This window comes from Physcomitrium patens, chromosome 12 (genome assembly GCF_059467195.1).
Source record: "Physcomitrium patens ecotype Gransden chromosome 12, ASM5946719v1, whole genome shotgun sequence".
In the NCBI taxonomy this organism is placed as follows: domain Eukaryota; kingdom Viridiplantae; phylum Streptophyta; class Bryopsida; order Funariales; family Funariaceae; genus Physcomitrium; species Physcomitrium patens.
This window is the reverse complement of record NC_143421.1, coordinates 9,255,919-9,271,566: the sequence shown is the minus strand read 5'-3', so window position 1 is coordinate 9,271,566 and position 15,648 is coordinate 9,255,919. Positions and strand designations below refer to the sequence as shown.

Sequence of the window (15,648 nt, the reverse complement as noted above, 5' to 3'; positions counted from 1 at the left end):
TGATTTCATGGAAGAATCTCTCCCTTGTAGACTGCAAGATTCTCCTACCCAAGTTGACACTCTGCTGATCTCCATCGTCACCCCTCGAAAAGTGGCTTCAAATTAGCAACGAGCCGAAGGTGTGCACGATCACGGAAGCAGGAGACTGCAAAATGCCAATAGAAAACACAGAATCCTCGCCCCTCTTTTCGGGAACCAAAGCGTCTTGTTCGGAGCATTACTTGCACAGCAGGTGACAAACCATCGCTGCTCCACTACACACAAGGAGCCGAATTGGAGAACAATAAAACTCACTGGGCCCATGATTCTCAATCCCCTTCCCCGCTTCTTCACAACAAAAGGCAACTCTAACGCCACCACTCCTCCCTCCTCCTCCACTTGATGCATCATCCACGAGATAATCCAACCTCCCCCCCCCCCCAACAGCGAATCTCTGGGGCAACTTTGCGTCGCTTCAAGGCCTCACCTTTCCAATGCTGCTTGATTTCCGAGCAGCGTCGATCTACAGTGCCAATTTTGTTTTTTTCGCTGGCAGCCTGTCATGATGCCTGGGTGTCAGTCGCCATTGCCTCCAACCAGGATGGCGTTGCATTGCAGTGCCTTCCACAGTGAGACAATGATGCAGCCGCTAAAGAGCCATACAATATATATATATATATATATATATATATACACATATAATGCAGGCAATTTTGCATGCAAGCTTCACAGGGCAGTTACACAACATTCTCTTTCTCCTGTGGAGCGGAATCTGGAGGGGGGATCGTCGGCCCTTTGTCCCAGTCCTCGAGATATGCACCGAGCAAGTGGGGCCTCCCACTCTACCACGCCCCCTCGCCCTCTTTCCTTTCTTCTTCATTCCTTTTTATTAGTATTCGTCTTATTACTATCCCTGCACACTACTTGGCATTGCAATACTACCAGCATCGTGTGTTTTTTTTTTTTTTTTTTTTTTTTTTTTATAGTTATATCCTCCTCCAAAACTCGGATCTTCAGATACCCACTACGGCTCCTCTCTCTTCACAATTGCGGTGCAAAAATAGAAGGGATAACGGATCCTTCTAGACTGGGTTTTTGATTACCACATCGCATGTGTAAATGTGTGTGTGTGTGGAATTATAACTTTTCTGTGTAGTGAGTGAGTTGCCCTTCATTGTATGTGATTTTCTAGCTCCTGTCGTTAATGTTAGAGAAGATGTTCGCCTGGTTGTTGTATTTTTATTTTTACAGTTATGAAATTCTGTAGATGGGATGTGTTTGTGGGGTTTTAATGGAGGTTGAAATCTTGATTTGAGGTATTGGCATGTGAGGTTAATAAAAAAACCGCTTTAATGTACAACTTTTTTTAATAGATTAGAACAGTACAGTCAGTTTGGTTTTCATGCTTGTTTGCTCCTGTCTATCTCTATTTTTGTTGTGATATTTTTTTTCATGGAATCATATGTGTTTCTTTGCATACACGTATACATGTAATATCTACATAGGACAAATAAATAATAAAAGAATGCATAAAGATTTTCTTTTTTCTTTTTTTTCTTCTTCTTTATCTTTCAAACAATCATTTAGCCCCATTTTTATCTATTTATTTCCTCATAGTTTTCACATGTATGTTTTCATGTATGTATGTTCCTTTCAAGTATCTCATGAGTCTTTTTCACAAAAATATCAACAAGTTCCAAGTGTTCAGTAACCAAACTCTCCACTCTCCAACTTGGAATATAGGTAAATAAATAAATAAACAAACATACAAACGCATGGTAGAGGAATATGATGCATGTGGAATAAATGCAACAGAACAATGGGCAGAAAATGAAGTCAGGATGTGGAGAATGGATCCCCAAACATTGTTGCATTCTAAGGAGGTTGCTAAATGCATAGGTATTTCCAAATACAACAATGACAATAATAATAAAGGAAAATAATTATAGATAAAATATACAAAGAAAGAAGAAGTCAACTCCTTGATGGACTGGCTATGGCATTGGCCACTTCCAGTCAACATTCCCAAGACAATGGCTCAGCACCCAAGACCAAACCCTGCCACCAAAGATATGGTGGAGCATGCAGTCTAGTTTTGTTTGCAAGCCCAGTTTAGAGTATGGATGAGCAAACCCTAAAAATCTAATGCCTATGGTTTAGGAGAGAGAGACTCCCCACTTTCTTCATTGTGGCAGCTCAATTAGAATACACTGCATCATTCCTTTGGGAATCTTTGTTTGAAGCCAACACATTGCTTGCTTGGTTTTTTCGTCTTTTTCTTCTGCTTCTTCCTTTTGTTAGGGTTGTGTAGGCCCCCATGTGTGGGTGTTGGAATCTGAAGGAGGTACACAAAAAAGATACCCTTTCTACTTTTGTATATCAGTTTATCATTGGAAGGGTACATTGTTCAAAACTTGTATCCACATTCTAAGTGTCAAGGTTGAGCACACTTGGAAGCATAGGAGGGTGTGAGGCCCCATGGAGAAAGAAAAAATCGACTTTGACACAAACACATGAACATTCATCCAAAGAATAGTCTAGAAGGTTTAAAGTTGTCTTTACATTCACAATAGTATATAACTATAATAAAAGGATAAACCAACAAAGAATAGAGACAGAAGAAGTAAATGACAACAAAAACAAGAGATATGCCTGCTCAATTTTAGGATGTTATTGAATCATAGAAATACAAAACATTTTTTGATGACAACCAAGCATGTATTCAAATGATGCTTGGGAAATTGTAGCCATGAAAGGTCACATCATTAAATATAAAATAAAATGAAATAAAAAAATAAAATAAAAATATAAAAAATAAAAAACAGTGCTCCATGTTTGCAAACAGTTTTCAATAATAAACTATAAAAAATATTTTATGTAATAGATTGGAATGTAAAGTGAGCACGAGAATGGTAGTGTGGTGTTTCAATTTGCATTGACAGAGAAATGAATAATTAGCTGACTTCTTTTGAACATTGATAAGTCGTTTTAGGTTGTTGTTCTGGTAGATAGTTGGCATGAGAAGGAACAAATAAGTGGCTTCAGTGTCATTTAATGCCTGAATTTTTTAATTACTAAGATTTCAACAAAGATAAGAAGAATGAATATATATATATATATATATATATATATGTTACTTTTTTAGTAGCAAAACACTTTTTACTTTTTTTTAAATGGTAAATAAAAAGAAAAAAGAAAAAAGAAAAAAGAACAAGAAAGGGGTATTTTTTTACAATATTTAGACAAATAAACCAAAAGACAAGCAATGTTTCTACTAGTGTTAATAAATATATTTTGACATTAATTTTTTACAAGAAAAATAATTTTTATTGCAGTAATTATGTTAAAATTCTATTATATTATATCTTTAATAAATATTTTTTTAGTTGTATAACTGTAAACTTAAAACTAACAACATTTAAAGGTTCACAAAGTTTTTTTTTAAAGATCAAATCTCATATTTTTAACTTTTACAATGAAACCCATAAGTTATTTTACTGTATGCCAAAGCACAAAATTCTTTCTGTAAAATATACATCAAACCCAAGTTTAAAAGTTTGTTTCCAACATAAGCACATGATAATTACAATGCTATTTTGGCCATGTTTAAATAAATGTCTTTCCTTTTTGTAAATCTTTATAATTCTTAACACCCAATCAAGCTTGATTGAGTAGCTCCAAACTGGAGTTGCATTGACTCATAATGTGACTATGGGCATAAACACAATTGTGATTGAACGATTGAAGAGATTAAAATATAACACTGAATAAAAAAATAAAGTTTAAATATTTTGAAAATTTTTATAGAAAAAATAATAAGATATACACTTTAAAAAAACAAAAATCAAGTTCAAACGTAATTCATGTATAAATAAGAATAGTGACAAAATGTCTCGATGGTTTTTGTGGTTAGAAATAAAGAGTTTACCATTGTTCTATTGCCAACATAATATCAGTCTCGTCTAAATAGGATGACTCCATATAAAATATATTAAGTTTGAATTTTAATAAAATATACATAGTAAATGAATTTTTTATAATAGTTATATTTCATGCCATAGTTCAAAGACAAGAAATTAGCTTATGAATTTTACATGACTTTCAAAATTTTGTTAAAACTCTCAGAAATTGCTTCCACTAAATGATAGTATTTTGTTAAAAAATAATCTGGATGAGACTTTAATAAAGCATCAAGTAATTTATAACAACCTTACAAATGCAAAGACTACACAAAGATTTAAATTATTTTTTTTGGAAATTTTATTGTTTGATGTTGGTGCCATGGTAATACATAGTCCACTAAAACCTCTCCAAATAGACAGAATTCTGGAGAAGATAGCAAATATAATCTATAGAGAATCCTTGCAGTTTACAAGGAAGATATGATTTGTAAGACTGTTCTTGTTATAAACCACTTCATTTCAAAACAAAAAATAAGAAAACTCTAAGGAATTTACAAAAATGAATTATTTGCAACAAAAAATATAATTATTCATATCATATACGTATACACATTTATATAACTTGAACTGAGTTTAAAATTAAAATATCAATTTTCAGATTATTCAAATAAAACCTAATTAGGTGTATTTTGAATATTTATATTTCTATTATTATAATTATCTTTCTATTAAATATTTGATATTTTTTATATTTTTATGCAATTTGTAAGAACAGTCTCCACATTCCTTTTGCATTTGCATTGCATTGCCATGGAATGTGACACGGAGGCCTAAACTTAATGGTTTACAGCCCTCATTCTTGGATGTACAGAAAAAACACAATCATCCATCCACCCATCCATCCACCCATCCATCCACCCATCCATCCACCCATCCATCCACCCATCCATCCACCATCCATCCACCATCCATCCACCCATCCATCCACCCATCCATCCACCCATCCATCCACCCATCCATCCACCCATCCATCCACCCATCCATCCACCCATCCATCCACCCATCCATCCACCCATCCATCCACCCATCCATCCAGAATGGCATCTAACGGATGTTCGTTCATTATTCGTCCGCTGCACGTCACAAGGTCCGACAGCGTGAGCACCGAACCAGCCCGCGCGAGTTCGAATCCATCATCCTGAAACATCATTCATCCACGCAGCCATCCAGCCACTTCTACATCCGCTGGCCACCGCTTTATATTTACAATCCATTAAAGAAACCGAAACGGGACGTCATCCAGAAACTGTTACGCTTGCGATGAATGTAGGTAGATGAATAAACCATAAATGAATTATCGGATGATTGTGTGGATGGATGAAGCGAAGGAAGCCGGGCGGAGGATGTTGCAGCGTGCGTGCGAGAGTGTTTGCTTGCTTTTGCTTTTGCTTTGCTGGATTGTGTTGTGTTGTGTTGTGTTGAGTTTGTATCCATGTGGCAGCGATGATGATGATGATAGGCAGGCATCTCAAGCATTGTATTATCATCTATGCTGTTTGTTACCCAATTGTCAATTGATTGTTGTTGCGTTTTGTTTTTTGTTTTTGTTTCGTTTTATTTCGGTGATCCGTGCAGATCACGCCTGGCTTTGCAATCTACCCTAACCCACAATTGAATCCAATTTTCTTATTCTTCTTTGGTGCCAGTGTAGTGCGCTGGTGATTTTGTATCTTAGGTTTGAGAGTTGGAAAGCGAGAGTTAACAGGTATTTGTGTTGGGGTGGCTACAAGAGAGGTCGTGACAGTGACGTAGAAGGAGAAGGAGGGGGACTGTAGTTTGTTTGTTTGTTTTTTGTGGGGTGGGTCGTTGGTGGAATTGATTTTGGGAGTAGAGATGGGAGGAGAGCCGGATGGCGCAGTAGCAGGTGCGGATTCTAGTCAAGGAGGGAGCAGCAGCGACGTAGTAGTGGTGCATGTGCGCTCCTCGAATGGCAACAAGTTTACGGTAGAAGTGAATTTGGGTGCCACCGTATTGGCGTTGAAGGGCTTGTTGGTGGAGAAGTCTGAGATTCCGGCGGACCATCAGCGGTTGATCTACAAGGGTCGGGTGCTCAAGGACGAGCAAACGCTCAGTAGCTATGGTGGGTGCATGAATAGTGGATTGATTGGCTTACCTCGATTGTTATTTAAATTTTTACATTGGTGTAGTTGTTTTGGGTTGTGGTCAGGGGTTCGATTTTTAAGTTAGGGTTCGTGCTGACTGGGAGAGTGCAAACATTCGGTGTCTCTTTGGGTGGTAGAGACATCCGTTGGTCATTTTAGGGCATGGTTTGTGAGGTTGATGTCTGTCACCGGGGTTTGTTTTGATACACATGGGGTCTGTTCTGGTAGGATGAATGATTGGCAGTCTCTCCAGGATAAAAAGCAGGGCTCGCACTTTGATGGTCTTTTGGATGATTGTTTTGTCTGCTGTAAGTGAGGGAATAGTGCTTAATTGCAGGGATGGAAATTATGTTACAGATCATCAACCCTTCTCGCTTTTGATGATGCTGATTTGTCAATACATTTATTTATTTATTTATAATAATTCATGAAGAGATGTTTGTTTGAAGCGGTTTTATGATCATGGTCTGTGGAGCTTCACTATTGAATCTATTGTGGTCTTATTGTCGGAACTGCTTGTTTAGAGCCTACATACACGTGAGTCAAGAATGTGTAGTCAACTGCTCTAGGGATTGTGATGATCTTGCGTGTCACACTACTAGGAAGTGGGGGGTTTGCACAGCTTCAATATATTTACATGGGATGCAATTCCCGAAGTTCAATCGTCGTTCCAAATTGCATTTTTGACGCACTTGTGTTATGGATCAGGTCTGCAAAGTGATCATACAGTTCATTTAGTCAGAGGAGCACCAACATCATCCACATCTGCTGGTGCCGACAGCCCCAGTCCGGCGCCTAACCCGACGTCCACGCCACATCCAGCAAATCCTTCAGGTTTAGGGTCCATGCCAGGTTTAGGTGGCATGGGATTTTCTGGTTTAGGATTGGGTTCAGATGGTGGAGCTTCCCCGCCCTTTGGAATGGGACCCTCAGAATTTCAGCAGGTGCAGCAGCAGCTTATGCAAAACCCCAACCTAATGAGGGAGATGATGAATGCACCTGCGGTTCAGAACCTAATGAGTAACCCTGAACTAATGCGATTGCTAATAATGAGTAATCCCCAAATGAGGGAGATCATCGACAGGAATCCAGATTTGGCTCATATTCTGAATGATCCTGGCACACTTCGGCAGACTTTAGACGCTGCTCGGAATCCTGAACTTATGCGAGAAATGATGAGAAATACAGATCGGGCCATGAGTAACATCGAAGCTTCGCCCGAAGGATTTAATATGCTGAGGCGCATGTATGAAACCGTTCAGGAGCCGCTCTTGAATGCTGCAGCCATGGGCGGAGAAGGTGCAAATGACATGGCATCGAATCCGTTTGCAGCCATGATGGAGATGAATGGGAATGCACAGCGTCCAGCCCAGGCTCAAGGTGGAGCTTATAGCACGGGTGCTGCGACAGCAGTACCGAATACTGCTCCTCTGCCGAACCCCTGGGGTCCTACACGTGAGTACAGCGGTAGTAGTGCATGTTTGTGGTCTGGAGTCTTTGTAGATTAATTCCTCACGATTCTGCTGTGATTTTACTATTTTAAAGGAACCACTACTTACAGGTCCCAAACAGTGTTAAGAAGTTGGTTACCCCCCTTGCTGCCTGGCACTCGCATTGAAGCTATCGGTTTATTGACAGATGTCATTCATCAACTAACTATACACCTGGGTTTGCTTGCAGCAGCTAGAGCAGGTCAGACACCATCCGCTGTACCAGGTACAGGGGGAGGTATCCCAGATTTGGGCGGCCTCGCGGGACTTGGCCTTCAAGATCTTGGGATGATGGGAGGTGCTGGAGGGCTTATGGATCCTGGTTTTATGCAGCAGATGCTTCAGAATCCTCAAATGCAGCAGATGATGCAAGGAATTTTGTCCAATCCTCAATATATGAATCAGGTAAGTTCTCTCTACCATTTGATATCTACTAATGATTTGCCTTGTCATTTTGGTATTAAACTGTAAGTTGATTGACTAGATTGCTCAGAAATGTGCCCGATTTGGGAGGTTGGTGGCATTTGTTTTTTGTTTTGTTTTGTTTTGTTTTTTGTTTTTTGTTTTGTTTTGTTTTGTTTTTTTTTTTTCAATAACTGATTCTCCTCGAAATCACTTCAGTGCTAATTTTCGGAGATACTCAGGGCAGTTGGATCATTTCGTTGTTCACAATTCTTGTACCAGTAACTGTCGTCTCATTTAAATGTTTTTTTCATGGCAACGTTTTACACTGGTGAACGAGAGCTGGCTGTTGCAAGTTTAGATTGTCAATGTTGTGTATGATATGTTAAGAGTCTTGGCGACCTGGCACTGATGTGTGCTTGCGGGTTCTTTAAACAGATAATGAACATGCAGCCTCAGCTACAGACATTTCTGAACCAGAATCCTCAATTTAGGGACATGATGCAGAATCCCGATTTCATTCGACAAATGAGCAGTCCTGAGAACTTACAGGTACGTTTCCTGCTCCTCATCCGGTAGGGAATGCCCATCATCATAGTTTCATTAGATTACTAGATATGTATGCTCGCCAGCATCGCTGCAACTGGGAGATGAGTTGGAGTATTTGCATCGAGCATAATAGTTGTTTGTTTTGAAACTCAAACTCAAACTTGGTTGTATTTATATAAACTGGGTGGACAATGCAATGTTCAAATGATACAGCAACTGATGCAACTTCAGCAAGCCATGATGGGTCAACATGGACGACAAACTCCTGGCCAGTATGTCGTTTAACCTCTTTGACCTGATGAGTAACAATGTGATAATGGGCACCATGATTGATACTTTGCAATAATTGTACTAGGTTTCTTACATGATCAAGCTATTTTCCATACTAATATAATGTAAATGTCAGCTAGTGAGTATTTTAAAAATTTGCAGTATGGAAAAGTAGTTTCATTTTGAGCACATACTTAACATGTGGATTTAGTTATAAGTTGTATCACTCCAAGTGAGGTGAAGAGAATATGATATGGCCACAAACATCAGGTTAGGCAGTCTGTATTTTGCGATTAACAATGTAGTTTTAGTTATTAGGTTTCCTGAGCTGAATTAGTATTATATCTTGCTGTCAACGCTCAATTGTGTTCATTCTTCGCGGCAAACCTTTCTTAGTCAGCTTCATTCTCTGCTTTGCAGAAACGTTGGTCAAAATCCAGCTGGGTTGGGTGGTTTGGCTGGAATGGGCGGTGGAATGAATATGGATGCATTACTCAATATGTTTGGAAGTCTTGGCAGCACCGCTCCTTCCAACCCTGATGGTAAGTAGGCTCTCTTTAATTATATGAGAAAAGTTCTTCAAAGGAAGAGTATTTCAATGTAGTCAAAGATTTTGTGTTTAATATGGTTATTAGCATTAATTATGGTTTGTGACCGTTGAATTGGCTGCCTCTGGTAGTTATTTTTTTCTAATTGCTTACATATTGCGAGTGCAGCGCCTCCTGAACAGATGTACGCCTCGCAGCTGTCTCAGTTGCAAGAAATGGGATTTTTTGATACTCAGGAGAATATTCGGGCACTTAGTGCTGTGGGTGGAAATATTCATGCTGCTGTTGAGCGGCTTCTAGGCAATCTCGGATAGCCTTTTAGATGAGGGCTGTTTATAACAGAGTCCGGATTTCATTGGCTGGATATTGAAGATTTCTGCTCTAGTGTCAGCTGATTCTCTGTTATGAATTATTTTCTCAGCTTTTATCCTGGTATAGGACTTCTGGTTTTCCTATGGAACGTGGGAGTGAGAAAAATACCACTGATTTTGAGAGGTCTCGCGCATGCTCATGTCACCCTCTCCGTTTCCTGAGAGTTGGGTGTGTATCTTAGTAGGAGATAAATGTCGCCTCACCGATTGGAATATGTGTGATGGCGGCAAGGAAGGTTTACACATGTAAGAGGTTGTGTACAGTTCTCTATTGTTACCCAGATGTTCCGTTTACTCACCGATGTATGAATTTTTGTATGTAGCGGGCGCATATTAGATTTTGAAACATGTCTTAAAGTCTTCTGTGTTGCCAAGAGTAACCCCTGTGTTGGTGACATCTCTGGTATTATACTTCATAACGATCATGTCTGCCTGGCGTAGGTCATTGTGCTTGTAAAGCAAGATTGAATTAGTGAATAGGTTATCTGGTGCTTTGCATCGGAAATGGTTCTGTGTTCACCTCATATGTCTCTGGTCTAAAAAGAGATCTGTTATTTTTCTGAACTTGGCTTATATTAATAAATTGCCCAATTCGGGAACTCACTTTGATGCTTCAACTTCTAATGTTTTTCCAGGAAGTACCTTAGCTGGAGAGCTGTCAGTCGTCTGACTAGAGTTGTACAATCATGACAGAAGTAACTGAGCTTGCTCTGTTTTTAATCCATATCTTTTGAAAATGATGTGATGTGCGAGGTTCCGAAGATTCATTTATAACCTGGACTAATCGGTATGCAGTGCGAATTGTGCTTGCTTGGTGGAAGTCGTTAGACAAACGAAGTGAAATGAGAAAGTATTTGCCAGCTTGTGAATTGTAATTTAGTACGTGCTCACAACCTTTCGGTAAGCTCTAAGAAACAATACTTTTAAACAACTATAGTTTTAGCTAAGCACCAATGCGCGGTGGAAAATTTTCAAATTTTCTTTTAAAAAGAAATCGTTTCATAACCGCTGTGTTCAAAGAAGCAAGGCTGTGCTGTAGATTTCCAAGTAAATTTTCACACCATGCAAGTCCTGACTAACTATTCATACAAGATCTCCGTAACATAAAATGTTCGGGCATTTGACACACGCCAATGACACAGTATTGTCACCACTTACATTTCGTCAAACTTGTCTGCTACATGTACAGAATTAGAAGGCATACAAATGGTGCATTCAACACCTTCATAAAACAACATTTCAACATCGGCATATCTTCTCCTTCATCTGTAACACACATAACGACCCGTACTATCCTTCTTAGTTACTAACTAATTCAAACTTCCTACAACACGTTACTGGAAAACTGCAGGTAAACCACTTCGAACGTCAAACGTTGTATAAAAGCTCAGATGAAAATAGCCAATATCCTCTTAGACTAAATGATAAGGTCAACTTCCCATCAAAAACATCAACGACAATTCGTCGAACTAACTGCATTTCCGGAGTCCTTTTTGATAGCTGAATGTGCTACTCCCCCGTAGTGCTACTCTCTTGAAGATGGACAGCACATCTCAAAATTGTGTCAGGAACAATCCAAGTTCTACAATGCATCCTCGCATGCACACATGTCTCGAACCCGAACTCACTACATCTACCCATCTTCAAAATTACACTTGAGTTCATCGCTACCCGATCTCACTCATTTCCGCGTGGACTCATCTGACAGCCGACTGATGGTCTACCAGGTCCTTCCCAAGTTACGCTCCTACGTACACACACACCCGCAAGCCACCGCTGTGGTGGCATCGGGTGTCGCAACTGCGTCCAGCAAATCTAGTTGAAGATGGCGGTTGTGGGTGGACATCTCCGTCACCAGCAGCGAGAAGAATCCCACCATCGCCATGCGCCCGTTCCGTCGCTTCGATCGAGCCGTGAAATGCCTGAAGCTGCGAGCAGCCGACGACTCGCCGATCGAGATGGGCTCTGCTACCCTGTTAGTAAGTAACCTTTATATTTAGATTATTACAATCCTATATGACTTTCTGCCCTTCTCCTCTTTTCACATGGTATTAGAGCGATAAATATGATTCCATTTCATAATTAACTTAAATTTTTTAGAAGCAATAATAAAAGTCTGTATCATACATATTGATTATTTGTCCAACTAAAAATTAATCAATTATGGCTTCTTCAAATTTGATTCATAAGACATATTTGGTAGAGAAATTATCATCTACCAATTATAATTTATGGAGTGTTAAAATAGAAATGATTCTTGTTTTAAATATCTTTATCTCTGTGGTAAATGCAATAGAACTTAATCGAGGTTCTGCAAATCTTGTGTTACAAAATGCATGGAAAATTAAAGATGCTAAAGCAAGAGCAGATATTATATTACAGTGTGGTGATTAACAAGTCGGCTTGGTAAAATCTCTTACAACTTTTAAGAAAGTGTCGAATAAGTTAGCATCTACATATAAACAATGTGATCTTTCAACACAAGTCACATCACAAAACTCAATTAGTTAAATGAGTGACAAAACATCCATAGTAGAATTCATTTAAGAATTTTAAGGAATTCTTGAAGAAGTTTCAGTATAAAGAATTGTTTTTTTATGAAGAACAACAATATGTACAATTATTTGGAAGTCATGTTTTTTTTTATAGAGGACTTTTGTTGCATTATAAGATTTTCATATAAATAAAGCTATTTCTAATTAGATTTCAAGAATTTTAGAAGAAGTAGAAATATGAAGATTCTAAAAAAAAGTTCGAATGGGACATTAAGTCAAGAGCTTTTTTGGCAAGAAATCAACACAAAACAAATAATTGAATGAAAAATCTTTTGAATAATCATAAATTTAACAACAATATTTTAACAAATGAACCAAATGGAACACAAGTTGCTAAGCAAACAAATTTCTTTAAACTATTAATATGTCATTATTGTAGCAAAACAAAATATAAATGACTTAATTGCAGAATTCTTGCATCAAATCAAAGAGTGGTTTACATTATATCAGATTTTAAATCTCTTAACTATCTATATAGAAGATAATAGAAAGCATAAAATTATTGACAAAAGGAAAGTATAAATTAATTAAAAAATAGTAAAAAAAAAAAAATCTAAGAAGTTTTATATATATCTACATTACCTAAAACTTTATTGCCCATATGTTTAGCCATTGCTTAATATAAAAGCATTAAATTCTTTTATAATTATTATAATTAAAAAAATATTCTGAATATAGAAAATATCTTTTTATAAGAATTATCTGAATTTGAAATCTCTATCTATTAGAAGTTGAAATTCTTGACTTCAAACAATCAAATTTATTCATATTTAATTAATCACCTATAAAATAAACTCTTATATGGTATCATTGTTTAGGGCATTTCAATCAATATATATTGAAAGAAATAAGTAAGCTTAAAATGAATATACCAATAAATATATCACATCTTTCCTTGTGCGAAAGTTGTTTGGTTGAAAAACAACATTAAAACTCATTTTTCAAAGATAAAACTCTATATTCTTCTTGGCTATGATAAATTGAAAGGCATAAAGGATTATCTATTATATGATAAAAATAAATAAATACATAAATAAAATCTTAATCAAATTATCATTTTTGATAAAATCATTGTATGAAAAGATTCATTTATTTAAAAAATAAATCAATACAAAAAGAAAATGATGATAAAAAAAAGCTCTATTGATGCTTTGATTGAAATACAATTTGAAGTATCTAATACACAAAATATTGTCTCCTTATAAGAATCCTCAAATAATATTTCTATTCAACCTAAACATCATGATATTTACTTATAATCAACATTGTCTAATGATTTTATGTCTTCTAATGACACTAGTATTCAAAGTAAATTACAACATAGACATATTTTTTGAGTTATTAAATTATCTCAAAAAATCCTTTATTAAATATAATTAATGATGTATATTTAAAAAATTTGAGGTTTCTATCATTTATTCAATCTAAAAGGTCTTGAAGATCAACAATAGAAAAATTATCAAACAAATATTGTGATCATATCTTATTTACAAATCATCTATCTACTTTATCTAATATTGATAAATTTCTATAATTATAAAAGATTTAAATGGTGAACATTCTATCAAGGAAAAAAAAAAATAGATGCTGAATATGTTTATTTAATTAAGGATTATACATGGATTTTAGAAAATCTTCTTTTAGGATATTCTATAGTAAATTACAAATGGACTTTGAAAATAAAATTTAATGCTAGTAGAATAATCATCAATTATAAAGTCATATTGGTTGTTAGGGTTTTTCACAAGAAAAAGATATTGACTATACATTAATATTTTTTTGTGGTAAAATTAAGTTTTTTATATATTTTATTATCCCTAGCACCAATATATGATCTATATGTTCATCAAATAGATGTTAAGATTGTATTTCTTTATGGTCACCTGAATAAAAATTTTATATGGCTTAATTAGAAGATTATATTGATCCTCAATTTCTACATAAAGTTTGTAAGTTATTAAAATGTGTATACAAATTAAAATAAGATTTGGATATGTGGTATAAACAATTTAACCATTTTCTTATTCAAAATAGTTTTTGTTAAGATGTAGTAGATTCTAACAATATTAAATGAGAGCTAATGCAATAATTTTTTTATATTGGCATTATATGTAGAAAATTATACTAATATTAGTAATAATACATAATTCTTAAATATTCATAAAATAATTTAAAATATATATATACTCTAATACATATTCTTTCTATTAAAATTATAATATAGATTATCTAGTTAATTCTAATAAATAATCCATGATAAATTGATAAATTTTTTTTCTAATTTTATCTCTTCAATACTTCTAGAAAACTATATATTAGATTTTTTTGAATTCCACATTGTTCCACAAACCATATAATTTTGTATCCTACAAATTAAGTTTATAATTCAAAAACTAAATCATCAATCTCAAATAATCATAGAATCAACACTTCATTTCTTTATGTATTTTAATAACATGGTTTCAACCAATAAATTTAATGTAAAAACTACTAAGCTTAAATTATAATCCCAAATCTTAGATAACTTTTACTTAATAACATCTAATTTATAAAATTTGATCGAAAAAAAAAAACAAAAACAAAATACAAACATAGTTTTTAAGTTTTTAATAATAATGTAACATTATAATGTAACATTATAATGTAAAATTTTCTTAAAACCTAGACTCTAAACCTTAAACCTACCTCCTTTTGATTGAATAAAAAACCAACTCAAGATCTAAAAAATATCCAACCAAATTATATTTTTGGTATAACTAATCAATTCAAATAAAAATCTTTGTTGGAATTTTTTTAACAAATAACTTTTAACTACCTTATGTTCTTTGTAACTTTAATATTCTTCCAAATATATCATAAATAAGACTTATTTTTTCATTTCACTCAATTTCACCTACACTCTTATATACCTCTTTCATTTCAAATTTCAACTTTCAAATTATATGTACTATTATTATTAATTAAAGAAATAATATATAAATTTTAATGATCTAATAGTACTTATTATATTGACTCCTTACTCCACTCTTGCAGTTCCTAATTTTTCATGAAAAATATATAATTTTTAAAAAATAAAATATCACTTTTTACATCAATTCAAAACCTTTATACCTATACCTATGTATGTTCATTTTTCTATAGAGTTCAACCGTCAAGTATAAACACATCCTTCCATTTTTTTTTTTTTTTTTTTTTTTTTTAATATAATATAGAAATTGCATCCACAACCAATTAAATATTCCATAACCATTAATGTATATCTTACAAATAATTCTTTAATCTATATTTATATATAATCTTAATAGAGTATTAAAATCCTTCATTTTGATCATAAAATCAATATAATGCATTTAATCATTAGATATTTTATTAATATATATAAGTCGAAATATAATTAAATATGATATAAAAAAATTGATT

General features: G+C 35.0%; 1 protein-coding gene across 2 annotated transcripts; it reads left to right on the top strand.

The window, feature by feature from the left end:
• Positions 1-5,328: 5,328 nt before the first annotated feature.
• Positions 5,329-9,971, top strand: LOC112289805 (ubiquitin domain-containing protein DSK2a). Of its 2 annotated transcripts, none has more exons than XM_024535415.2 (7): positions 5,329-6,021; positions 6,752-7,498; positions 7,727-7,938; positions 8,374-8,487; positions 8,698-8,756; positions 9,175-9,296; positions 9,471-9,971. In XM_024535415.2, exons 1-7 carry the CDS (start codon positions 5,775-5,777, stop codon positions 9,614-9,616), a joined length of 1,647 nt encoding a protein of 548 aa, XP_024391183.1. In that variant the 5' UTR covers positions 5,329-5,774; the 3' UTR covers positions 9,617-9,971. The 2 variants fall into 2 exon arrangements, with proteins under 2 accessions (XP_024391183.1, XP_024391182.1); XM_024535414.2 differs by having other exon boundaries at positions 7,724-7,938.
• The last annotated feature ends 5,677 nt before the right edge of the window (positions 9,972-15,648 follow it).